Source organism: Macrosteles quadrilineatus, unplaced genomic scaffold (assembly GCF_028750875.1).
Source record: "Macrosteles quadrilineatus isolate MER2022 unplaced genomic scaffold, UCM_ALF_1.0 Scaffold_9__3_contigs__length_116548681, whole genome shotgun sequence".
In the NCBI taxonomy this organism is placed as follows: domain Eukaryota; kingdom Metazoa; phylum Arthropoda; class Insecta; order Hemiptera; family Cicadellidae; genus Macrosteles; species Macrosteles quadrilineatus.
The window spans coordinates 14,532,381-14,560,309 of record NW_026542602.1 but is presented as its reverse complement, the minus strand read 5'-3'; the positions used below and the strand labels follow the sequence as shown (position 1 = coordinate 14,560,309).

Here is a 27,929-nt window from a genome sequence, read left to right as displayed (position 1 = left end):
CCATGTACAAAATTAAACAATTTTAATTCAACAACAAACTTGATCAGAAAAATCATAAATGATCACATTGCACACTCAGTAAATTAAGTTATTTGTGCTAAAATACTGATAATACAATAAATAACACCAAAACAACATTGAACAAACTAAACCCAAAAAACAACTTATTCTTTCAGTAAAAAAACATTTCAGAAAACTACAATATGCAACAGAGTAGCTAAGAATGTAAATGGAATGGAATAAAAATCAGAGATAACTTTTCAAAATGCTATTTTACAATGCAATTGTAATGTATAAGCTTATACCATTCAGGTACCAATATTTAAACGTATAGCTAGCCTACATATTGTAAATTATAACAATAATCAAATGTAACTATTACAAATCCGTTAAAAATATATAGGAAGTAAAATCCTTACAAATAATCTTGAGTACAGTGAATCAAATTGTTGTTTTTGCAAAATGCCTCCATACACAAGTTAAGTGGGCAATGTTAACTAATAGCATCAAGTCAGACGGGTAAAGTAAACATTACTTAACAATAAACAAATAAAATTCCCAAAAAAAAAAAAAAACAACCGTAAAAAGCTTTCTATAAATGATTTTTTAGTTAAATAATTTAATGAATTATTATTATATAAGCCAGATATTAATTTGTAAAAAGGTATGGTCACAAGCTGGAAAACCATAACTACCATTACAATTGACTTCATACAAGAAAAATGTGTAGGTTGGAGGAAATCACAGTTAAGTTTGATCCCTTTCTATTACAGAAAAAGAAAAAAAAAACACAACTAAAATGTACGGTAAAGAACTGATTTTCTACCTAAGCATAAACACCCTTAAGGAAAATTAATGTAAAAATTAAAGAAAACAACCAAAATATTTTCTAAAAAATAAACAACTTACAAATATCATTCCTGCTGCCGTACATTCTCATTTCTATAAATAATATTAAAAAATTACAAATATAATATATGAATAGATTGAATTGGATTGGCCTTATTTAAGAAATATTATTTCTTTCTCGGTTGCATGCTACCGAATTCAATCCATAATTAATAAAAAAAGTAAAAATATTTTCAAATGAATATTCCAAAAAGGTATTGTAAGAAGTATTTATTTTATTATATCTATATTAGGCTACAGTAGGTCTATTGTGTTTATCGTCTTTAAAGACTAAATACTTAAAATGGTAAATTTAAATACCACCAAAATAATTTCAAATGTTAATTAATTATATTTAAATTAGTAGAGCAACTCTTTGTAATATAATAAATGAATTGCATACTAAATAACAAATAAGTAAATAGTACATAACAATTATGTACACTACTAGTTGATTTTTATAACTAAGTAAACAACTAACATTAAATTAAAGAATTGTTTTTGTAATCTGATATTTTACAGCAAGCAACAACTAAAATATTTCCATCCTTTGAGGTTGTAATACAACAAAAAAAAATAAAAAGTATAACTTAGAAAAATATTTTATTCTAAATAAACTATATTGCTTTAAAACATTATTTAAAATTTGTAAACTAGTACAGTGCAAAACAACAATAAATAGTTCCACAATAAGCTATCACACCACAGCCACCATTGAACATAGAGTCCGACAATCAATGGAAAAACTGAGATAATCAATTCTGTCAGTGAAATTGATAAAAAGTAAAATCCTTGCAGAGTGCATTAGCAAACATTTGGACCATTGTACCACTTGTGTACTTACAAAGGTAGTCAGTTAATATTACCATTATGGTGGCAAACCCAAAATGTATTTTAAAACACTGTATTTGTATACAGATTTCGTTGCATTAACTATTTTTATGTGAATTCTTCCAGATGTATTTTTCTTTAGATTGAAGCAAATGGGCAAATTAAGATTGGTAGTTAAGAGACAAATAATAAAGTTCTCTGTTTTACTCCAATATCAAAATGGGGTAAGAAAAAGTTACCATCACTTTAAGCAATTACTCCCCACTCAATCATACAACAGGAGAATAGAGAGCTTGGCTTGAAAACCAAACCAATTGATAAGAAGAAACAAGATTAAAGGCCTAGAACCCCGGAGAGAAGCACCTTCCACCCTCGAACTTCAAATAGTATAGGCCCACATGTAAAACTATTTTTAAACTGTTGTCTTGAATACAACAAAAAATCTGAAATTGAGTTATCACACCTTTTTAGGGCTCAAAACAAAATTTAAATACCTAATGCAAAACCAAATTAATTGTTTTGAGCTGTCGGTCTGACATTAAAGCAGTGTTTAGCCTTATCCACAACACTAACAGGTAATTTTCTGTTTTAAACTACTATGTTTATTTTACACAGTTACATTGTTATACAGTAATCATTTCGCCAATTTTAACTCCTGTTTAGTAAATATTTCAATTGTCGAGTCAAAAATTCACACTAGGCCATAGTACAATTTGCCATAGTACAATTTGTTTACTATATACCGATACCGGTAACGTAAATGAAGGCTATATTTCTGACAGTTTAACCTTTTCAAGAGTAGGTATTAAAATATTAAAATTTGCAGTAAGTAGATACAACATATACCATTTCCATGAGGTAATGTGAGTTTGCCAACATAAGGTAATCACTAGACTAGGCTTGACTGCTATCTGTCTCTCTGAGATACTTTCCAGTCGTTCAGGTCTCTTCTTTGTAACTGTCTGGTAGCTTTACAGCCCCATCTGTAACAAAAATCATACAAACAACCTTCTACTAGTAAATATCTTTGTCTTTAATGTTTATTTTTGTGCTTTAACTTGATAGCAAAAATTTTTTCAAATCTCTTTTCCCTATAGTCACCTGACAAAGTGGGCTACCTTGCAAAGATACAGAGAGCCTTACTTTGGCGCACACCAGTATCCCAACCAAACAACACAAAACAGCGTGTTTTTATTATGCACGTAATCCATGTACGCTTGAAAATAAGTTGGCAACGCTTTAAGATATTACAACTACGATCAGCTGGTGCAGGGTTTCCCATTTTGTTCAATGTTTGGATTTAACCTAACCTAAAAACGTGTTGTACAGTGTTTGAAAGACTAATTATATATATGACTAGCTGTACCTGCGGGCTTTGCCTCGTTTGACTCCATAATTATTAATAAAACTATTGATTGCCGTACCGGGTTGGGTGGCATTTCAAGTGGCTTTTCATAGGTCACTTCGATGAACAACATTGGACTTAATAAGCTGTCAGAGAGTATTTGGGCCCTAGGAGAGTATTGAAATAAAAATGACTATCTTCAATAAGCCTGTGGTTAAATTGGCTCTATTCGTGAAAGAAATCAGTCCAAGTCAAGTAGTTTTCACGTTATAGACATACTTCAAACATTCATATCCATAATATTAGTTCCTTCCATCCAAGTCATTGACTTGATCAGTAATGCACTAAAAATAATAACTTGCTACTCCGTTTCCCAGACATTATTTTTTAGAGAAAACACGATACTTTTTTATAAAAATTGAAAAAAAAAATAAAGTCAATAAGATGATGAATTATGCATTTAAAAATAAAATTACCCTTTTCACACAATACCACAACAACTATTTGACAGTTCTCATTGTCTATCACAGCTTATTGTTGCCGTTATCATAAATTCAAACAAAAAGTTAACCCTCCGAGTGTCATGCGTCGCTGCAGCGACGCGTAACGCACTTTGTATAGTGTCGTGCGTCGCTACAGCGACTCGCGAACACTGTTTACGGCGAAGGCTCTATGACTAACTGAATCGGACTGTACTGGATTGAGTTAGGTATCGTTCTTTCCGTAATATTCTAAGCTTTCTCCTAGGTCTGTCTCTAAGCACTATTCATTTTAGTTCCGAAAATATTGTAGCAGACAGCTGACTGAGCTGACGTGCGTGTATTTGTAAACAGCTAGGTTACCCTCGGACCGATGACTGATGTGTTTTATTACATTTATCATTGTTTTAGTGTTAAAAATCAAAAGTAGTGATATACGTGGTGCATTATAAGAAGATTTAAGTGGTTTTGAAGTGCTGGTTGATGATCCTGAAGAAGTAGGTAGTGATATTGATGTAAATTATCAGCCAGATTCCTAGCTATGGTTGGGCTATGCATTCTTAGCTAAACGCTATGTACTGAAATCTGATTTTTGCCCATAACTTATTTATTTGCAAATCTACTTCCTTATATTATCATATATTTGTAATCCTCATAAAATTTAGAACAAAGTGGCTATTTTCAAATATTTATAGGCCTATAATTTATACAATTTCATTGAGCGCAAACTTATTTTTTTTTTTAAATTTTCGAAATTATACATTTTTTTACCTAAAAAAATTTTTTTAAAAAAATCTTCCTTATGTTTTATATATAATATTGAAGCCCAAGATTTTCCAAACAAAATGGTATATAGAACAGTATAATTAACATTGTTTTTAAGCTTCTCAGATCAGTTTTAATAAAATCTTGCAAATGAGCAAAAAATAGGCTGACATTAAGGCCAAAACACGTGACACTCGGAGGGTTAATAGTACTGCTCCCTGTTAGTAAACCTTGTAACTTTATAATGCTATTTTAAATAATTAAAATCATTAGGGTAACATGGGAAACTCCAGTCCAGAGCTCCTGGGGTGGAGCCTGAAAGTCTGATCAGAATAAAAACTACTTGGTTTTCCTTGGTAATGCCTAAAGAATCAGTGTATCAAATTTCAGAATTCTAGGTAAATGGGAAGTAGGAGAATTAATTATGAGTGAGTGAGTGAGAAAGTGAGTCAGTCAGTCAGTGAGGGCTTTGCATTTAATATGTTTAGATTTATAGTAACTGCAGGAAAAATATAATGTGTAACACGAGTGCAAACTGTCTTTGCTGCAATCGAGAAACTTTCCATTCTCGCCTACGGCTCATGTGTTAACATTTCTCTTGTGTGCAGCAAAGTGCCACTTCGCCCACTAGTTACACAAATAACTATATACTATATCTTATCTTTACTCCCCCTGATGGTGAAATATTGTGTGTTTTCTGAGTCTTCTTCAGTGCCGGAACTATGAGGGATGATATTTCAACCTAACAAAAATCCTAACTAATAATTTCACACTGCGCAGCTTTGCGATTAGCCGTCATCCATTTGTTATAAACATCCCAATCCTGGCCTAGAACCTTTCCTTATACGAGACTTAACTAATGATAGATAGTGAGAACTTGTAGGAAAGCAGTTACAATACCTTCGCCATAGTAGACCATATAATGTACACAACAGAGTGAGAATGTAGTAACCGTCAATCCACGTAAGACAGAAGCCTTCATCTTTCGTACAAGCCTGTAAAAAACAATGACAAACTTTAAGAGTAAGGTACCTAAATAGTCATACCTCATTTTAAAAACTAAAATATTTAAGATATCTTACTGACACAAGAGGTAACAAGTTTTTAATTATTTTTAATGCACAACGATGTACCTTTTTGAAAAATTACTAATTACATATATAAAATATTAAGAATTAAGTACGGACAACAAATTAGACAAATTTAATATACTTTAGATATGTGTTAGTGTCCATGCCAGTGGCATATTGTTTGAAATAACCTTAATACTTTCTAGCAAAAGCAGTAGAAATCCCTCAAAGTTTTGTGACTGTGCTGGGGATCTCCCTTGCACCGAAGTTCAAGAAGTCTAAGTATGCAGGGTCTTACTTACTCCAGATAGAGTTATTGGGCCCATTGTCTGAGTGAACTAATTACATTACTTATAAGAAAATTTATTGATTGACATATCAGGACCTAATACAAGGCAGTAGTCATCTACTAAACTAATATAATATATTTATTGAATATTATGTGAAATTAATGTTTAATTGGATTTAAAATATTATATTTCTTAACAGAGTAGAGAAAGTGAGTCATTACATATTTGCGACTATGTTTACTGTGTTTGCGAGATCTATCGAGCACTTTCAATGGTCAAGAATATGTATAGACCCACTTTCACTTGTGTTTTGAACGTCACTTTTTGCTATACAACAAAGAATAATTATTTTCTTAATCAAAACAGACATTGGATATTTTTCGTTACAATTAGGAACATCACAAAATCATAGCATTTAAAGATTATGTCTTCAATTTGAAGTAAATATTTACTTTGGTTGTTGAAAATTTAAACAGTTGACAAAAAAAAAATCTTTGTTTGTTTACGTCGGCAAAATCCAAAAAGATAGTTAACATTACTTTTGCATAATAAACACTCTTTAGCTGTAGTAAACAATGTAATGATGCATTTTCTCAGGTGATAAACATTTAGGCTAAAGAAAACAGGTAATTTCACAGTAGTGTAGTGAAATATAGTTTTCTGATGCTTATAACTGTGATTGTTAGATTTAAAAAGCAATATTTCACTTTACTTTGCCTTTAATATAGGAAAACATCCAACATGAATATAATGAATATTATTATTAAAGAAAAAGCTATAGTGACTTGCAACTGTAAAAGCTATGAGAAATGTACTACATAAAAACAAATGCAAACTAACCTCTATTAAATCCGTCCTCAGACAAGTATTAGTTGGATTGTTAGAGCAGTATTTGAACGTAAAAGTGTCAACAAATAGTAGGATAAGAGAGTTAGGCCATGTGGTCCCCAAGTTAGAGAGGGTGTTCAGAAGAGTCATGTATGTTCCTCCGTACGCAGGGTCACTGATGCGTGCAAAGAACGCCATTTGTGACACAAACATCGTGTACATAGTCACCTGAAACATACACCAGGTTGACACAAATTCCACATGTTTTTGAAAGTGTTCAATGGGATCTTAGCATAGTTCAAAATTATTTACCTTAAATGCCTGTACAGTAGACTCCCTCTTATCCGGACACCTTTTAACCGGACATCGGGTTAACCGGACTACACTCGGCAGAAATGATTTCTCTTTAACCCAACAAATTTTTTCACCACCTCGTTTTAACCAGACTAGATTGGCAGGAAGTGGGTGGCACTAAACAACTGTTTTCGTGGGAAAGATTTGAGACCAGTGATACTGTGTCTAAATACAATGCTCCCTAAATTTAAGTAAAATTCTGTATACAGTACCGGTATGCATTTAATCGGTCCGTTTTTTAACGAGTTATTGGGGACGTCAGTTTAACTGGAAAACCTGTTATCCAGGCTTTGGGTGGAGGAGTCTGGATAAGATAAGAGGGAGTCTACTGTATACAAATACATAACTCATAACACTGGATATAATTTATTTTTCCGATCATCTAATTAAAAGAAATGATTTATTTAGTAATTAAAATGCAATCAACTGCTTGGTAGAGTTTAGGATTTCTCATAAAGGTAGGGTTTTTTTTATAAGCCTATAAACTTCTATCTCACCTGATGGAATCCAAATAAGATGACAAGTATAACAGTATAACTGTTTGGGACGTCCCCTTCCGTGATAAGACGAGGTGTCACCCATACAAAAGCAGCTGCCACTAAGTTGAATATTAACCTGGAAAATATATTGAGGATAGAACCCATAGAATTTATTGTGTCAGCCCCATACACATCGTAACACATCTTACAAATACTCTATCTTAAAACAAAAACTTTTACTACTGTATTAGCCAAAGAGCATTCTTTACGCTGATAGTTTCTTGAAGTGTTTAATCTTGTTAAATTAATTAACTAGTGTAGATAGATAGATTCTTTCCTATTCAAGTATATGCCCGAAAAAAATTCTCAACACCTAGGCGGCCTTTGTGCCCATAGTTATATCGTTAATAGGGAAGTGTCGATTCTCGATACCACCGATACTTAGACATAGGTATCGCTATCGAGAATCGATCATAAAAAGTCGATATCAATATCCGATGCGTCTAGGAGGGTCGCACAATCGAAAATTACCACAATTGCTGCGATTGCAGGTGAGGACGATAACGTTTTTGTATATTGTGAAAAAAAACTTGACACGCTACCTACCTAGTTATCGTTTCTACATGTTGTTTCAAGTAAAAGGTAACTTTCAAACAAAAGAAATATCAGGACAACATTCTCCTTGTCATCCTATTCTTGATGATTACAGCGTGTTCCGCCAGATGGCAGTGTATGCTATAGTTTTCTGTTAAAATTACTGAACTTTGACGACCTGTTGCAGCAGAACGACTGAACCAATTTTAATGATTTTAACGTCATACGAGGCTGAATTTAATGTTCTTTAGAAAAGTATGTAAACTCTTTTTTTGTGGGATGCACTGTGTTTGAGTTGTAAGCGAAAAACTAAAAAATGAGCAAAATCAACCTAGTTTTTGCCTCCCATACTCTTAGCTCACTTCAGAATCCGCCGAAAAATCATTCTTAACTTATTTAGGATCTGCAGAGCAGATTAAACAAATTTCCAGCTTTTCCCCAATTTTTAGGAGCTACAAGTCTAATTTGCCTGGGCTATTATGAGTTTAGAAGGGTTTAAATTTGAATTGGCTAGTTAAAATTTTTCATTGCTGCATTAGTTTTTTTTTTAGTCGGAAAACACCTCATCACTCAAAAATTACTGTAAGGAAAGGTAAGGGCATAAAGACAAGGGTTAGTGTAGTATAACCAATCCATGCAGAAATTTTTTTAAGGTAAAAATGGTATCTGTATCAAGAGTCGATCAATTTTGGTATAAAAACATCACTAATTGTTCACAAATCAAAACTTATCTTCTACATAAGCACCTTCAACAACTATTTCTAACATAACTAACCTATAAGGAAACACACGGCTGTACATATCCAATGGAGTCTGCCCGACAATGTATTTCGATAGCAACAGAGGCAGTCCAATCTGTAGAGGGACGAGGAATACAGCGATCATCGCAAACTTGGCTCTAGGGACTCCGCCCTCTATCAGTTTTAGTGTGGTCACGCTGTCACAAGCACTGAAGCCCACCTGTTATAAAACGTATATTCAGCAAAAAACTATAAGTAAACCTTAACGGCCATAAAATTGTATACTTTATTGTGTAACTAAGGATGCATTGCACGACGTCCAAGTGCCACGACGTCCAATAACATTTATTCAGTGCCACGACGTCCAAAACATAATTTTTGAGTTGTTGCACGACGTCCAAGTGCCACGACGTCCAAATGTACAGTAACTGCCAAAAATATAGTCTTTCTACAAGCTTTGGACGTCGTGACACTTGGACGTCGTGAAACAGCGCACTATAGAATTGTAAAAAAGTTACATTTGCGGGAGTGTTGCACGACGTCCAAAGTCGCTGCCAGTTGCACGACGTCCAAGTGCCACGACGTCCAATAAATATTTGACTGTTGCACGACGTCCAATATAGCTCAGCGCTGTTGCACGACGTCCAAGCTCCTTCATGATGACCGGTTACGATGACCGGCTACTTGCCGAATAGTGTTCTCTCGTGTAAAATGCTTATGGAACGTTTATTAGTTATATATACATGGGTATATGTTCTTGTTCAGAAATATATATACTATGAATATTTGAACCATTAATTGAAACATCATAAAGTAAAAAAAAAAAACATAAAAAGAAAAAAATAAACAAGGCAACAGTTGGAAAACTATAAGGTTTACATGGTTTGAAAAATGATGACATTTTCTTAACAACCGATCAACTTCATTATGTTTGGAGTAAGCTTTTAAATACTTATTTTTTCAAGACTAGATGAATGTACATTGATCAACATGATCTTTGAAAACTATTTTTTATACCCTCATTTTAATTTTTACTAGTATAAAGAATAGAATGCCTTTTTCGAACTGTTTTTTAGGCTTCAATTAAATGTCTTTATGTAGCAAATATTATGTTTGTTAATAGTATTCACTTAACATTGACTTAATTTCATTTCAATAAATTTTGTGTTTGTGTTTTGCTACACCACTTATTAAATTGCAACCAATGAGAATCTATATAAATAAAATTGGTGTTTTGTCTGTACATTGCTCAGAATCATTCATTTGTAGGTTATTTTTACGTTTTATACATTAAAGAAGCCGAAACAAGTCTCATCTAAATTTCTGTCTGTCTGTCTTCCTGTCTTTCTGTAACACTCAAGATGACATTTTACGCAATCTTCTCCAGGAAAACGAGAGTACCTATCAAGATCCAAGTCATTTTAATGTATTCACTGGATTGGCGATAGTGTCTTTAGCCATTAAAATATGGCCTCACTACTTAGTAAATAATATTACGGACTTTAAAAAATGCAGTTTTGTGCGACTTTTGTCAAGTTTTCGTCCAATTTTTATCACATAATGATCTATGAAATAACGAACAGCTGTTCGGATCAAGATTATTTTTTCTCGCTGTCACTGATATGTTTACAAATACCACAACCATTTCCGATCACGTTTTGAAGGCAAAGCCCATTTATCCAAGTGAGATTAAAATCGTTGTCTTACATAACGGATTTAATTAATCGCAAGTGGAATAATATAGTGAAACCGTAAATGAAATTTAATAACATCATCCAGGTTAGGAACCAGAGATTCTTTGTGTATAAAATTGTTCTTGAGTTTTGATAACCTTGAATCAGTGTTGTATAGGGCTGGGAAACTTGAATTTATTAATGATCGTCGCCAATACCTTACTAACTCATTGACGGCGCTTCGATGGTGGTTGTGTAAAGTGTAAAGTAAAAAATCACAACTACAGTGGGTGATTGTAACAGAGGTTTACGGTTTATGGATGATGCTAAACTCGCTTTTCCAATGTGTCACTTTCTGTTCCTACTCACCGTATGATGCAATCGCTGGACCATACAGCCAATAGGCCCATAGCCCATCTCTTGGGTACTTACGCCTACCCAATTATTCATAACAACCTTTTCGACGACAATCCTTGTTACCGGCACTTTTCCCTAGAATACACGGCCTCCCTACTTAAGAAATAAAATTACAAACGTCCAAAAACCCAGCATTGCGTGATTTTTGTCACATTTCATTCTAATGTTAAAAGATATACCAATCATTGTTTAGAGAATAGGCCTGCGTAATCTATTAAATAACAAACAGTTGTTTTTATAAGGTTGTTTTTTTTTCAAACTGAATAAGTTTACATTAAAAGTTGTTTACGAATAAAGCAATTAATGGGAAATAATTTTGATTGCCGATAACTTTTCACGAGAAAATCCAAAACCAAGAAATCAATAACCTTGGGACTTGATTAACGCATTTAATTTGTCGGACGTAATTCTTAACTGTAAACGTTGGTTTATGGTACTGGTTTTTTTCCTTAGAACCGTTGGTAGCAGCAAGAATCATTTTTACGTACCAACACATCACTGTAATTTACAAATTAGTTATCGTTGGTGTTGCACCTTATTTATACAGTGGTATTACAGCCTTATTCAATTTAATTGATGCCTTAACTGTACAAGTTTTGCTTTTTCTGTCTGGATTCCAAAATGTTAGTTTATGCTAAGAAAATGATAACTCATTTAAGTAAAACATTTGTTTAGCAAACCATCATGAATTGTTTACGATTTACGTTGTTTATGTATCAATAGTTCGTGGCCTATTTTGGTAATTTTTATTATAGGTTAAATTACCATTACCAATCTAAATTGTCTATAGTACTTCATTTTATAAAGTAAGCCGTCATTTCGACAGCATTTCGGGTCATCTTCGGTCCAAGCAAATATAAATTGTTATGATAAAACTTGATGACATTGACAAAGATTTCAAATTCTAATTTTATATGTACTTTGTTATGCTTAAAACGTAGCAAATTCCCTAATTAAGTTCTGTATTTTTGTGTGTATGTCTGTTGGTAACGCATTTATGTCCTTATTTCTCAGTGTCACGAAAAGGACAAGAGCACCTTGATAATGAAAATGTCAACCCGAATAAAGTGTTAAATGGTAAGGTTGAGGTAGTACTTTAAATGCCTTTAACCATTGTGGGAAGTAACTTTCAACTATAGGCCTTAGGGCTATGCCTCATAGATTTGTTTTGGCTTGAAACTGTCAGATACTGTATTTGCGAAGGTTTATATATAATAGTTTTGCCAGCATATCTGAAAATATGCAAACCAACTGCTTTTCTTAATATAAGAAGGTTTCAACTGACTACTTTAAGATCCCCGTGCGTAGAACGGGCACACAGCTAGTATCATATAAATAAGTTGCACACAGGGTTCTTTTGTTTCCCCAACTCTAAAATACAACGCACATGAATTGAAAATGTTATAGGTTTAATAGTACTGTAGCGAATCGAATATCAATAAAGTTAACGTATAACAATAAATTTACATATTCCTAGATTATAATTGAATGTGTTTACGAAGGAACACCACAACCTCAAAATTCAACATTACAGTATATTTACTCAAGATTTATTGTTTTCATATAGCACAGTTGACGTTGCCAACTAGCGTGGGAGCGGAAGTCCTGATAAAGGCTGGTTCTCGGAAAAGTAATAAAATAATAAAATTGTAGTTTGAATGAAATTTTTTTATATTTTGTACAGGATTCATGGGATCCTCAGCATCAAGTACAAACTGCAAAATGTGTGTCGAAGGTCTGATTAGACCTTCCAAGATTTAGACCTTCAGCAACTGATCCGTTTTTTACCTTCCTTTAATTTATTCTTTTTCATGTGCTTCATGTAACATACATAGACTAGAGGGCCGCTCATGCCCTTGACAAATAAATTAACATTTTCGCACTAATACAAATCAATATCGTCATTAGACAAGAATTAAAACATAAAATTTATAAACAAAACCTACCACGGCATATTCTTGAACAAGTATGCCTACAAACCTACGATAAGCATGTTTGTTATTATTATACTTAACCTACAAATGCTATGACTTAGGGCATACCTGTTTTCCCACATAAAACATGCAAACTAATTGCGAGTGCGACGTGAACTTAGAAAAAGACTAGTAAGAATTTACAACTGTGAATTTCTCAGAATTGATTGACAGTTCAGAAGAACCTATGGCCACAGACTACGGAAACCTTATATTGTCTGTGCTACAGTATTATTGTATTAGTATACTGTATTTGTATTATTGTGTTACTAGCAGAGTACCCGTCCTTCGTACGGGGTTGACATATAAGTATAAATGCTTATTGCAGTTATGGAAGAGGACACAATTAAAAAAAAAAAAAAAAAAAAAAAAAAAAAAAAAAAAAACTGGTCTCTTAATTTATACGGTATCCTATTGTGTAGCACACATCTACCATAGTCCTGATGTTCTTGCACCTAGACCATGGAAAAAGTAAAGTTCTCATTGTGTACCACAACTTTTTTTGCTAGTTGGTTCAAATTAGCTGTGGTCATTAATGCAAACAAACAACATAATAGTGCTGCACCCTGTTTGGCAAGCCTTATAACTTTTTAATGCTGTTTAATATCATAGAACCAACTTGTACAGTTGAAACGGCTGACAAAATTCTTTATTTTTTTTAAATATGAATTCTCATAAGGTTAACTAGAGAAAGTCCAGAGCCAGAGCCACCGGGGCGGAGACTGAAAGAATTTTTGAGGTAAGAATATGTTAATCGGGGATGTCATCTATCATCATACCAAATTTCAACCTTGTCGGTTTAGTATTTTTTGCGTTTGCTTGTCACAAACATCCATCCATCCATCCATACATCTATGGTTTGCACTGTAAACAAAAAGCTATCACAATAGTTCCATACCGACAAATAGGAAAAATAGGAAAATATAAATAAATATGGAAAAAGGGTAATTTTCTAACATATTTTAGTGAAATTATATAATCAGGCAAATGGAAATTCAGTCTACAGATTTGCTGTGGCAGCGGGATTATATTACGGTTTACACAAAAATAAATCAAAACATAAACCTCATAACACTCAGGAAAAGGGCCTAGGTTGATAGGGCAATGATTATAGAATCTTAATTATTTCCTATATCCATGATGAATGATTTCTTTTAAAACGAATTATTCCCACTGTTTCACAGGAAACATTTTTAACCATTGTAGTAACATCATTATAGCTTAAAAAGTTGATAGTTTACATAATATTTAGCACATTTGACGGATAAAACTTTTTTGAATTCGTCATATTATAAGTGTATGAAAATTCATATATCTGTGTATCAATATCTACTTATCTCATTTCTGTTCAATGGAAGTTATACAATTTCAATGATACCGGTACTTAAATGGGAAGTCTTACAGCTGTTATAAAACTGTGCATACATTTTATCTTACGAGTAAATTTGCTACCAATTGATATAGTATGACAATTCTATTCTACTGCAGTACTTAGAATTCTACCACTACTCACATTAAACCAACCATATTTACTTTTGGGCTAGTGATTAGTTTATTGTATTAATCATACAATATAGTGAATAGTGTAGGTAGTCATTTATTTATTTCGTTTCTATGACATAGCTCTATTTTGTAGAAATCAATTATGCAATCATAACAACAGAAATACTGCATCATTACATTTTACGGTGACATAGTATTTATTTTACATATAAAAAATTTAAGCTAATGCAATAATTAGTTCAATTAGAACCATTGAATATTGAATAATTTAAACATTAATCGAAGACGAAGCGGTTGACAACTTTCAAACAGTTGACTAGGACTAGTTGCCTTCAATAATTGCAATGCGAACTGTATGCACTGAGGTCGGCAAACAGTGTTCACAGTGTGCAGGCACTTTGGACGTCGTGGCACTTGGACGTCGTGCAACAGTCAAATATTGATTGGACGTCGTGGCACTTGGACGTCGTGCAACTGGCAGAGGCTTTGGACGTGGTGCAAATGATACGTCTTTACAATTATATAGTGCGCTGTTTCACGACGTCCAAGTGCCACGACGTCCAAAGCTTGTAGAAAGACTATATTTTTGGCAGTTACTGTACTTTTGGACGTCGTGACACTTGGACGTCGTGCAACAACTCAAAAATTATGTTTTGGACGTCGTGGCACTGGAAAAATATTATTGGACGTCGTGGCACTTGGACGTCGTGCAACACTCCCGTAACTAATGGCAAGCACTTGGATCTGATGTGCTAAGGAAATAAATGGCTTGATTAAGATTAAATTGAAATGAACTAAACAAGGCAGCTAACTAGTACATCAATAGACATACTATAGACTACCGTATCACAGCATTAGATATTGTGACAATTATTGTCATGTCACATTGGACTTTGACAGTAATCCTATTTTGACATTTTGACAATCATTAATCAAGATCAAGGTAATAACTATGGTACCGGACATACCTTGCCTGTGGGCATACTGTACTTTGACAGGGAACATAACATAACTCTTAAAGAGGACTTTTTGAAAACCAGAAAAGTGAATCTCTTTTGGCACCCTGTAGTATTGATCCTCCTGATAACCTTTGATATAGGCTAATATAATTTGACACTAAAAGTATTATTATAATTATTGCAAAACTATAGAATGTATGTATCTATAGTGATATCATCATTCAACATGACCTATGGCAACATTTCGTCCACAAAATATGTACAAATTTAAGTGTGCCCCCCCCCCCCCCTCTCAACAAAGTCCTGGATCTGCCCCTGGGCAAAGTTGACGTCAACTTCACTACATTCAACTTGTAGCTTGTAGTGAATATGTTTGATATACCTTGACAGTAAGGAATATCAAAGCGAGGTTCCTCACAGCTGGTAGCCTTATGATCCTCAGTAGTTGTTTGTAAGTTCCAAGAATATCCAGGCTCGGCTCATCCTCTGGTCTGGGCGGTAGTTCTGTCTTCATCACTCCTACGAGTGTCGTAGTTAACAGAAACACCCAGCCACAGCCGTACAGAAAACCTACCAAAGAAACTGTTTTGTCATACTGCAGCAAAATTACTTTTCTTCAAATGCCCGAAAATGCCAAATAGTTGAATACATTGGTAACAGCTCTTACTGCATACAGCAAAATGAGATGGAAGCAGCTTTGAGGGCAAACATAAAAAGCTAAACAATTTAGGCCAACACGATTTTGTACTATCGCCGGTAGCTTAAATAATGGTGCAGCAAAACAAGATATAGTTAATCAGGAGGGCTAAAATTGTATTTTCTTTCAACCCTCGTTCATTTCCTAACCAAAGCTTTTTCTTGGTCGTTAAACTTAAGCCTAGTCGAAAAGAGTCATTTTAGCCCCTGGTGGCAAAGAATACACCATTTTATCAGTTTTACCTTATGCCTATTCAATTCAAAACTTCTTTATTCTGTAACATGTAAATTGTTTACAAAGAATAGAGTCAGACCTAACCTAATTATACATATTATTAATATTTTAAAATAGATCCCACAGTTGAGTTTTCAGTTCTTAGGATAATATATACAACATACGTTACACACATCACTCCAAGAAATTATGGAACAAAATTAAATTAAATTTTAAAAAAGTAGTAAAAAAAAGTAAGTAGAAAGAAGTATTGCAGTTAATTAGTGAAGGGACAACCAACTAGAAAAAACAATTGACTAGTCAATCGGTTATTTTTAAAACCAGTCGGTTTTTTCAGTTGAATGAAAAACCGAATGAAAAACCGAATGAATTCCACCATCACCGACGTTTGACTGTTTCCAGTTATTCCAATGATTGGTTGACTGGTTCCAGTCGCCGTAGGACCGGGAGTATGAAGTGACTAGTTTCAATCATATCTGGGAGAACAGCCGACTGTTTTCCAACAATCGATTGAATCGGTTGTTTTCAATCAGTTGTTCCCCATCACTAAGTTAAATGAAAGTATTCAATGATCAAGTTTAAAGTGGCTGCAAGTACATTCTACGCTTACAATTTTAAGTGTTGGGAGAAAACAGAAGAGGAACTTACTGGGCAGAGTGACAATGCCTTCAAACTGAGGTACTGTACGCAGGTAGCTGTTACAGAATGTCGCAGACTCTAGGGCTGTAAAGACGACATAACCTATGAAGTAGCCAGCTGTCTGTCCCACTGAGTTAGCTGTTGAAGCATACCCAACGTTCTGCCTGTGTCAACATACTCTTATTAGTTTGGGCAGAACACATTTATTCTAGGGCTGTAAAGACGACATAACCTATGAAGTAGCCAGCTGTCTGTCCCACTGAGTTAGCTGTTGAAGCATACCCAACGTTCTGCCTGTGTCAACATACTCTTATTAGTTTGGGCAGAACACATTTATTCTTGAACTTAAAATACAGGGTAGGGTACAGCCTAACATTTTTGGTAACTTTAGAATTTCTCAAAGCCTACAGTTTAACTTCTCAGAAGCCTATATTAAAATTGTCAAAAAATGTTTCAAAATTTTCATTGTAACTGACTTTGAAAACTAAGAAAATGAACTTCACCAAATCTAGCTGACCATGTGTGACTGTAGCTAAAGAACAACGGTTGGATTCAATGAGCAACTTTATCTAGAGCAGCTATTGAATTCTAACTTTCAGCAATATGACTGGAACAAAACAAACAGTGAGTGTTAGTTTGGTTAAGGGAGGTAGGGAAAGAACTGCAGCCCTTATATCGATGTCTACTCTTCGGTTCCAGCAAGTTAACTCCCTAATTGCCCAAGCAGCCACTGGTTGTTTACAAGCAGGTTTCAAGATTTTTACTGTACCTAGTTTAATATTCATATAGTGTAACATCCATATGGTTTGCTTGCTCATTAGGTATCATTCTAAGTAGCACAGCAACTACTTACTATCTTACTTTTGCTTTAACTATTTGAATTATTTTTGTAAGAAATTAAAGGTTCAAAGGTATTTACAAATTATGTAACCCAAATAATGGTTTTTAGCGTGATTGGTGTATAGGTACTTATGTAGCCTACAATAATAGGCCTAACATATTTTTTCAGGAAAAACGGTTAACTTTCTGACATATTGTTAGAAATGTAGGCAGTTACTATTATTTAAAATTAAATTTAATTAACATTTTTTTTGACAATTATGTAAAATGTATAAAATCTCATATAAATTATACTTTTGTAACCCTTCTCTTACAAATTAGAAAAATCTAAACAATCATATAAAAAATTCAGTACTAACTTCTTAAGCATGGTGATGGCCCAACCATCGACTGCTATGTCCTGTGTAGCACCCAGGAAATTGAGAATGAAGAACATAACAGTCAACAGGACGATGTGTGGCCCATTTGGGTCTGTGATCCAGTAGTTGACATGGTATGAGAGCAGCAGCATGAACAATCCTAGCAGGTACTGAGAACATTGTGAAAGGATATAGACTATCATTATAACAAGGTCATGGATTTTATTAAATAGCAGCTAGAATGTGGTGTCCTCATAAATATTTAAATTCCTCCGCCGCAGCAAACCTGCAGACTAAGCGAATTTCCATTTGCCTGATTTTATTTTCAATTAAATCTAATTTGATAACATAAGGTTAAACGAGTACTTACCTAGGTTTGCTGCTACAGGGAGGCTAATGAGGTGTGTTTTTTAGTAAAAAGTTAATAGCTTAGTATAAAATAAATAAATTTGCCAAGTTTGAGCAAAATATATCTATAAACAAGCAAACAGCAACATTTTACAATATTCTCCATAAGAATAACATTAGAATATTGTATTAGCAAATTTTTTGTAGAATTTTCTCTGTACCTAACTAATAATCGCACAAAAACTCTTCAATATACTAAATTATTTGTCTTTTTAAGCTCTTTAAAATGGTCTAGAGATAAATTGGGAAATTTTGTGCTTTGATAGTCAAAAATGAGGAAAACAAATTTCTACCCCATAAACAGTAGCGTAGCCAAGGGGGGGTTTTGGGGGTCATAACCCCCCCCCCTTGACAAAAGGAGTTTGCCCATAAAAAACCATAAAAACTCCTAATATTGTATAAATGGACATATTGTGATGATTAATTTGCTTTTCACAATTAAAAGACAATAATTACAGTAGTATTGCGCAATTATAATAAGTTGTCATCAACTCTTGGTTCAGTAATAAAAACTGTAACGTTTAAAATCATAGCTAACTCAAAGTTTTACTCAAACAAAAGAATTTCCAAACACTGTACTGTACAGAAATGAATACTTTTAATACTTTAATACTTTTCAATGAAATGGCGACCATACAAAGTAGGTATTTTAAGCCGAGTATGAATGGAGATTGCGTAAAGAACAGAAAAATAGACAATCTAGTAAGGCTTACTGCGAGTCAAGGCTACTGCTACGTGCTGTTTTAGTACAGAATAAGTGTGATCTGTAGACAGACAGATGTGTAAAGAGCAGACGACTGTCAGTGTCAGTGCAAGCGCAGAGCCTATCAGCCAATTCTATCCTTGAAGCTATCAGCCAATTCTTTACTTCCATTTTATTTTTGTCAAATAAACTATGATGTTTCAAAAACAATAATGTGAGAACCTACTGCATATAAATAATAATGGTAAAAAACTAGTTAAATTAAATATACAATGTATTTCAACACATTAGACTAAAGAAACACAATATATAAAATGTGCTTGGTATTGGATAGTGAGGTTATGTAACATAATTTTAGAAGCATTTATACTGACCACTCTGGTTAATCAAGGTTCTTAATAGACAATAGATAACGTACCTACTAAAAAAAATGGAACTCACTGCTTTAAAGTACAGTATAAAGTATTATTTAGCTTAATTAGTTCTCAAGTGGAACTGTGCAAACGAAGAATATTAACAAATCAAATGTTCTAGAGGTTATACATAGCAAATTAACTACCGTACTGTGCTTACATTGTTAGATCACATCTTACACTTGTTTTTTATGGCCATTAGTTATTTTTTAAATGACCCTAAACAAACCTTATTATTTGTTTTCTAAGGTTACGGCTGTGAACCCCCCCCCCCCTTGACATAATCCTGGCTACACTACTGCCCATAAAGACTCCCATAAAACCCCGTTCCCATCGTCCGATTATGCTGGTTCACATACTCATTCAAGTTTAACCCGCCTCACAACTTCAAACTAGTTATCGTGTTCACGGACACACACACACATAATATATACATATATAAAAATTTGAACAAATAGTGTTTTTGGCCTCTGGGGACATCAAAATGAAAAAAGTTAATCGGTCACGGGCTCAAGTTTTACCTTGAGAACTGCTACGGTAATAGCAACTTCCCTATAGGGAAATTCGCTAAAAATGTTTATAGCTTAAAAAAAAGTTGTAACTACATAAGGGTCAACCTTCACTTGTTGTTGTGTTGGGTCAGAGTGGCTCCACAGAGGATTTGGGCAACATCCAATGATTAAACACATTTTACATATTTACTAGGTACATATTTTTAGGACACTGTTCAGTGTCTGGCGGTTTAGGGCCTGATTAAAATAATTATTGAGTGACAGATTTGTTCTGAAAGTTTTAAATTACCTGCACTGGTATTAGCCATGTTTTACGCCGTCCAAATCGTTCTGAGAACAAGGCGTCTACAATAGGAGCCCACAACAGCTTTATACTGAACGGCCAGGTAACCAAGCTGAACATTGCCTGCAAATATAACACAAAACGTTAACCTAATATATAATAGCCTCTAGTCCTAATAAATAAAATCTACAGACAACGGAAAATCCATATAAAACTAGGTGGGTGGGGTCTACTTTGGGAGGGTAGAATATAACTACTGATTGTACAGCTGATTGAATCTTACTGATTCTGAAATGTTATACCGGTACCTACCCTAATACGTAACATAGGTTAGGTAGGCCTACTTGACTACATCATAAACCAAAGCTTAACTACAAAGTGTTGTTGTAGTACAAAGTTTATTATGAGTTGTATGTGTGCTGTTTGGTATTTTTATAATTGTTATCATATGTTGCATATTTGATGTTTGTTTTTATTGTATTGTTGTTTTGAGCTTGGAGACTTACTTTTGGGATCTTGGCTAATAAAGTATCTATGTTTAACTGTGGTGTGAGTTTTGCCTTTCACTTCATGGTGTCAGGTTAAATAACTTAAACTTTTGTGGAGAAGAAAGAACTAAGCATGGCTGAAGCAGTGAGTAGTACAATTAGTACAGTTCAATACCAACTTGTCACACCTGAACCTTTCAATTTCAGGGAACCTTCTGAATGGCCTAGATGGATAAGAAAATTTGAAAGGTTTAGATTAGCTTCAGGATTAGACAGTAAGAGTGGGGAAAATCAAGTTAATATGCTTTTATACTGTCTAGGAGATGAAGGAGAAGACCTTCTAACATCTTTCGGATTAAAAGATGAAGAATTACAGAGTTATGACACTGTCAAGGGTAGATTTGAGTCTTACTTAGGTTTCAAAATCAATATTGTATATGAGAGAGCTAAATTTCTAAAAAGACGTCAGTCTGAGGGGGAACCTGTTGATTCTTTTATAAATAGTTTACACAAACTGGCAGAGCGATGTAAACTTGGGGAATTAAAAGATGAACTAATTAGAGATTTGATAGTAATTGGGGTAAATGATGATAAACTTTCTCAAAATTTACAGTTGGATGAAAAATTAACCTTAAGTACAGCAATTTTGAAAGCAAGACAAGCAGAGAGTTTAAAACAACAACAAAAAGTAGTGAGGGAATCACCAGAAATTGAGTTTGTCAATAAGGGGATTAATCAATCCACTAAACATCGGTTTAGGGACAGTTCTTGCAATAAAAGTCAAGATCAAAGCATTTCAAAGAAAGGTAAATGTAATAAATGTGGATTTGTTGGACATCACAATAGCAATGATTGTCCTGCCAATCAGTCTACATGTTTCAGATGTGGAATAAAGGGACACTATGTGAGATGTTGTACCAAAGGATTTGAAGTGAGAGAAATTAATAAAAGTAATGAACCATTAGAAAAACCTAAAACCTATTTAGGGGAATTGACCATAGAAGAGGTTGGAGGACAAAATCCTTGTAAAGTAAAACTTAATGTTAAGGGGCATGATATTTATTTTAAGTTAGACACTGGAGCAGATGTTTCTATAATTGGATATGATCTTTGCAAGGAGTTAAAACTGGAAACGAGTGAAACAAGTAAAATATTATTTGGTCCGGGGAAAACTAGGTTGAAAGTGGTTGGTAAGATCGTTGCTACTTTAGTGTTTAGAAATAAATCTATTGTAGAAGATATTTACGTCATTGAGCAACAACCTACTCCACTTTTAAGTAGAAATGCAATGTTGAAATTAAACCTAATTCAGTTCAACATAGATTCTATTTTCTCTAACCAAATATTTTCTCAGTTTTCTGATGTTTTTGGTTCTATTGGTGAAATGAAAGGGGAAAACTACAGAATTGCACTAACACAAAATGCTCGTCCCTTTGCTGTGGCAGCCCCTCGTAGAGTGTCCGCTCCATTATTGAGCAAAGTCAAAGAAGAATTGGATCGACTGCATTCTGAGGGAATAATTGAGCCAGTGGTAGAACCAACAGACTGGTGTGCACCAATTGTTGTTGTACCACGTAAGACAGGTGATAGAGTGAGGCTATGTGTTGATTATACCGAACTCAACAAAAGCATTCAGAGAGAAAGGTGGCAACTACCAACTGTAGAAGAAAGTCTAAGTAAATTAGAAGGCGGACAAATATTTTCATTACTAGACGCTACAAATGGATTTCTTCAAGTTCCTTTACATCATGAAAGTTACAAGCTTACGACTTTTATAACTCCTTTTGGGCGATTCTTTTTCAAGAGGTTACCATTCGGTATTAATTCTGGCCCAGAGGTTTACCAGAAGAGGATATACCAAGTTTTGGATGGACTGGATGGGGTAGTAAACCAAGCAGATGATATACTTGTGGTCGGTAGAACACAGGAAGAACATGACCATCGACTAGCAAATGTATTACAAAGATTGAGAGAACACAATGTTACACTTAATAAAGATAAATGTAACATTAATGTGAACAGAGTTAAATTTCTAGGACATTTGATTGAAAATGGATTGATAAAGCCTGATCCTGAGAAAGTGGAGGCCATTATGAAAATGCAAACCCCAAATAATGTTAACGAACTTCGGCAATTTCTTGGCATGGTTAATTATTTGATGAAGTTTATCCCTAACTTGGCTGAAGTTACAGCTCCATTGCGAATTTTACTTAAGAAAGGTTATCAGTGGGTTTGGTCTGACGTTCAAAAGAGTGCTTGGGATAAAATTAAATCCCTAATTTCTTCAAATCCAGTTCTGGTGTCTTACAACAAAAATCGTAAAACCAGAGTTGCAGCTGATGCCTCGTCATTTGGCCTAGGAGGGGTGATTGAACAATTTGTGGATGGAAAGTGGAAACCAATCACCTATGCATCGAGATCTTTATCACCGACAGAGATGCGTTATGCTCAGATAGAAAAGGAGGCACTGGCACTGACTTGGGCATGTGAGAGATTTTCACAGTATGTTTTAGGAACCGAGTTTGAACTTATGACTGACCATAAACCTTTAGTTCAGGTGCTTGGAAGTAAACAAATCGCTAGTTTATCGGCAAGACTTCAGCGGTTAAGAATGAGAATGGCTTGTTTTAGATATAAAGTAACATATGTGAAAGGAAAGGAATTTTATGTACCAGATGTTTTGTCTAGGAACCCCATTAAGTCAAATGACGAACATGAAGACATATTGGAACAAGATTTGTTTGTTCAGAGTATTTTGGATGCTATTCCTTGTTCTGACAAAAGGCTCAAGGAAATCAAAGAAGCTCAGGATACTGATGAGGAATGCGGAAGAATTAAATCCTGGATTGTGAATAACAATTGGAATAAAAATTCGGTGTATTGGAAGTACAGGACTGATCTAAACATCAGTAAAGGATTCCTCCTTTTAGGCACAAGACTGTTTATTCCAAAATCGTTGAGAAAGGATATACTGAGTAAAATACATGAAGGTCACATGGGAATTGTCAAATGTCGAAGGCGAGTGTATGAATCGGTGTGGTGGCCTGGCTGCTCAACAGATATTGCTACACTTGTAACAAATTGTCCAGTTTGCTTGGAGCAAAGAAGTAACAAATCAGAACCTTTACTGTTGACTGAACTACCAAAAAATCCCTGGGAGTCTTTAGGTATTGACCTTTTGAAATGTAATGCAAAATGGTATTTAGTTGTGCAAGACTACTATTCTAGATTTCTTGAACTGGTTTATGTGGATGCATTGACTACCGGAGCTGTGGTTGCTAGATTGAAAAATATATTTGCTCGACATGGAGTACCATATGTGGTAAGAGCTGATGGAGGTCCGCAGTTTACTTCTCAGGATTTTAAAAATTTTGCTGAAGAATATGGTTTCCGTATAGTGACATCAAGCCCAAGGTATCCACAATCAAACGGAGAAGCAGAAAAAGCATTTGACATAGCGAAGCGGATTCTAACAAAATGTAGTGATCCAAATCTTGGATTGTTAGAATATAGAAATACACCCTTAGAGTCTGGTCTTTCACCTGCAGAGTTACTTTATTCACGGAAGCTCCGATCAACATTACCGTCAATAAATAACTTCAGACAGGTAACAAGGGAAAGATTGCAAAAGTTTAAAGAGAAGGATTTTTCAATCAAGGAAAGAAATAAGAGAAACTACGATGTAAGGAAAGGTGTAAGAGATCTCTCACAGCTTGATCAAAATGACAAAGTTTGGATTCCAGATTTAAAACGTTATGGACATGTTGAGAATAAATCAAACCATCCTCGGTCCTACCTGATAAATACACAGGCAGGGAAGATCAGAAGGAACAGGAGACATATAATAGCTGTGCATAGGCCTATTGAAAATGGTGAAAATAGATTTGAACACCAATACCAAGAAGACCAAGGAACTGAAACTGATGCTGGACATAATTACAATAGCAATGAAAATGACAGACCTAAAAGAAGTGTAAAACCACCTCTTAGATACAGTGATTCAGATTTTTATAAATAAACTAAAAAAAAAGAGAAAAGAGAAGATGTGCTGTTTGGTATTTTTATAATTGTTATCATATGTTGCATATTTGATGTTTGTTTTTATTGTATTGTTGTTTTGAGCTTGGAGACTTACTTTTGGGATCTTGGCTAATAAAGTATCTATGTTTAACTGTGGTGTGAGTTTTGCCTTTCACTTCAGTATGCTCCAAAAATAAACTGTGTAACTATTGGTAGGCTATTAAACTAACTAAACTATTCAAAACTCTAGAAGTTCCAAGCACAAAAATAATTCTATTGTTAGGTAACCCTTTTGTAGTATTCTTTTAAACAAATTTCTATGAGATGTTCTTGGACTAACTTGTGCAATAACTCTTATATAATTCTCTTTTGTATTTTAAATATTTTTTTTACTATCTGTGGCATTTCCCCAGAACTCAATACCATAGCCAATTGAGTATTTTTTCCAGTTACAACTAATGAGTCACCTGAATCTCAATACCGGTACTGAAAGGCAACATAACATAGCGATAAGAATGTTTTCTTAGCTTCAAATAGGTATGACTCTCATCACTCTATGTCAATTATCAACATATTTATTGGTGATTTATAAACCGCCGTTCAGACGGTGGTTTGGGAAAAATGAATGTTTCTTATTTTAAAATAAAACTAAATCTTTAGATGAAGAATTCCATTTAATGAACTACAAGTTAGTTTGTTTACAAAAACAATATAATAATAATTCTGCCCTGCTAAGAAAGAAGGCAGTATGTGCAAAAGTGAATATTTTCAGAAAATGACCTCAACTTTGCCGCCATTGCCCTAACACATGTGAAGACTAAACTAATATTTTTTGTTATCTTCGGTAATGCTTAGGCCTAAATATTCAATTGACACTATAAAAAATAAATTTTTTAAACTGGATCAATATAAAAATGCACATACTGCTTTTGTCCTTAGAAATATTTGTGTTCATGCTAAGCCAAAAGGCAGCATCTGCTCATACTGCCATTTTGTTTAGCTAGTAAGTGCTAATAGGAGGACCCTAAGCTAAAAAGCAGTATCTAACTACTACTAGCCATTTTCATATTTACAAACAACAGTGTAAACACAAACACAACAACATAATCTCAGCTGGTAAAAACTGCTTTTAGTTCCTCATTTGTACCCATAATGCTAAGCAAAAAGGCAGTACGTGATTTACATCACTAAGCATAAAGGCAGTATCTACATCGCAGATACTGCCTTTCTTGCTTAGCTTTTATAGATAGCCTACTGCCTTTTAGCTTAGTTTCTGTTGAAAAATGATGTATATACTGCAATATACACCTGCCATATCTCAGAAACGGTTGTAGATGCGGCTTTTTAAGTGTGTTTTTCAGAATCCCTGACCCCAAAAACCTTAAGGTACAACAAAATCTGAAAATCGAAAATTTTGCACTTAGGCCTACTGCCTTCTTTATTAGCAGGGCAGAAACAACCATATGACTTTATAGTCATATGTCAATGAACAACTGACAAAACAGCTGATTTCAAAAAAATATTTGTCAGATTTCCTAACGTTGTAGGCCTATGACAAAGTTCTCTATACAAAAATAAAGGACAACTCCAGCTCTTTCCAATGATACCAACCACTTCCTGTTTAGGCAAAAATTAAGACTTGTAGATTTTTTTCAAGATAACGTGTTTTACAAGATTTTGTCGACCGCGGCTCAAAAATGTTACGTGCGCTAAATATTTTTCAAATTATAATAGGCCTAGCAGTTATATTGATCTGATAGTGCTACGAGGTTCGTTTACATATGAAAATAAGAGTTCAGAATACCCTCTTTCCAACAGTATTATTAAAAAAAGAAAGAAAATTATTACGCTTCTGGATCATTTTCATTGCATAGTTTAAGCGTTTAAGAAAACTGTGGTTGGGCACTGAGCGCACACATCAAACCGCCATCAAAACAGCGGAAGGCAGTCCTAGGGTCAAATGGAGGATCAGGTAATGTTAGGCCTACTGTACTGAACACGTACCTGATTTTTGTAGTCAACGCCCTTATTTTGCAGTAGCATTGGCATGGCGGCCGCCAGTCCGAGTGGAACTCCCTGTAGTGTATAGAGGAAAAGGAGTAGAGCAATGTTGCCTCTATCACCATGAAGTGGGTTGGCTCCTGGCCTCACTGTTACTCGCTCTTCCTCACTATCCCTTTCTATTAGAGGTTGGAACATCTCCTCTGGCATTCTACGTCTTGTGCTCTCCATTAATGACGGCTCTAAAATTAACATATTTTGAGATTATTTACCTTATTGAGTGTGGCCTACTAAATCTGCTAAGCAATTGGGAAGTTAACTTACAGAAGGAACAAAAGTAGGCTGAGACAAAACTGACTTGAGTTAAGTATGTAGACTAAGTTAATTTGGCATAACTTACCGGTAATTTAAATACAGCAATAGGCCTATATAAACTACTGGATATGCATGTAGCTACAGATAGGCATAGCCTACTTATCCTACAGTTATCGCATTCACCCTAAGTAACTTACTGTAAGCCTAGTTCTAAAAATCATAATTTGTGCACATTTAAAACTACTTAGGCCTAAGATATTGGCTGCACTTTACTTGACGTCCTACACTCATTCGAATGAAAATATCGATCGATATATCGATTAATCGATTGCTTCATTCGATATATCGTTTGGTTAGTTAGGTAAGGTTGACCTAACCTAACTAACCAAACGATATATCGAATGAAACAATCGAATGAAAATATCGAATCGAAAAAACAATCGAATGAGTGTAGGACGTCAAGTAAAGTGCAGCCAAGATATTCACTAATAAAATAGCAAAAGACACACAGAACATAAAGAAAGGGAGGATTTATGGTTGGGTTAAAACATCTAATAACACAGGATCTAAACATTCCTCTGGTTTATCTATACTTGCTAGGCCTACCTACAGACTGTCTAAGGTGTTACCTGTACTCTTGTTCCCGTTTTCCATGACTAGACAAGTTTATGAATATTAAAAGTAAAATTTGGGATAAATAATTAATAAATATTTTAAAAAAATAATAAGATAAATTATATCTTACACTTTTAAATAAGGTTAAAGACAAACAGAACAATAATGTTGTACTCCAGACGACTTAACCTCAAAGGTTCAGTTGAACACTACA

The 27,929-nt window shown here is 34.3% G+C and overlaps 1 protein-coding gene across 1 annotated transcript; it reads right to left on the bottom strand.

Annotated features, from left to right (window-relative positions):
* Positions 1-5: 5 nt before the first annotated feature.
* Positions 6-27,843, bottom strand: LOC129002201 (acetyl-coenzyme A transporter 1-like). Its single transcript, XM_054429839.1, has 11 exons — positions 27,730-27,843; positions 26,789-27,027; positions 20,283-20,399; positions 17,958-18,127; positions 16,768-16,922; positions 15,571-15,758; positions 8,699-8,883; positions 7,348-7,465; positions 6,509-6,724; positions 5,209-5,303; positions 6-2,702 (listed from the first exon to the last, which is right to left on the bottom strand). Exons 1-11 carry the CDS (start codon positions 27,752-27,754, stop codon positions 2,627-2,629), a joined length of 1,584 nt encoding a protein of 527 aa, XP_054285814.1. The 5' UTR covers positions 27,755-27,843; the 3' UTR covers positions 6-2,626.
* Between the last annotated feature and the right edge of the window lie 86 nt (positions 27,844-27,929).

Coding starts and splice junctions, on each gene's coding strand:
- LOC129002201 (XM_054429839.1), bottom strand. CDS start 27,754: ATGGAAAACGGGAACAAGAGTACAG. Junction 16,923..17,957: donor GCCATCACCATGCTTAAGAA/GTTAGTACTGAA, acceptor ATGTTGACACAG/GCAGAACGTTGGGTATGCTT. Junction 2,703..5,208: donor TATGGTCTACTATGGCGAAG/GTATTGTAACTG, acceptor TTTTTGTTACAG/ATGGGGCTGTAAAGCTACCA.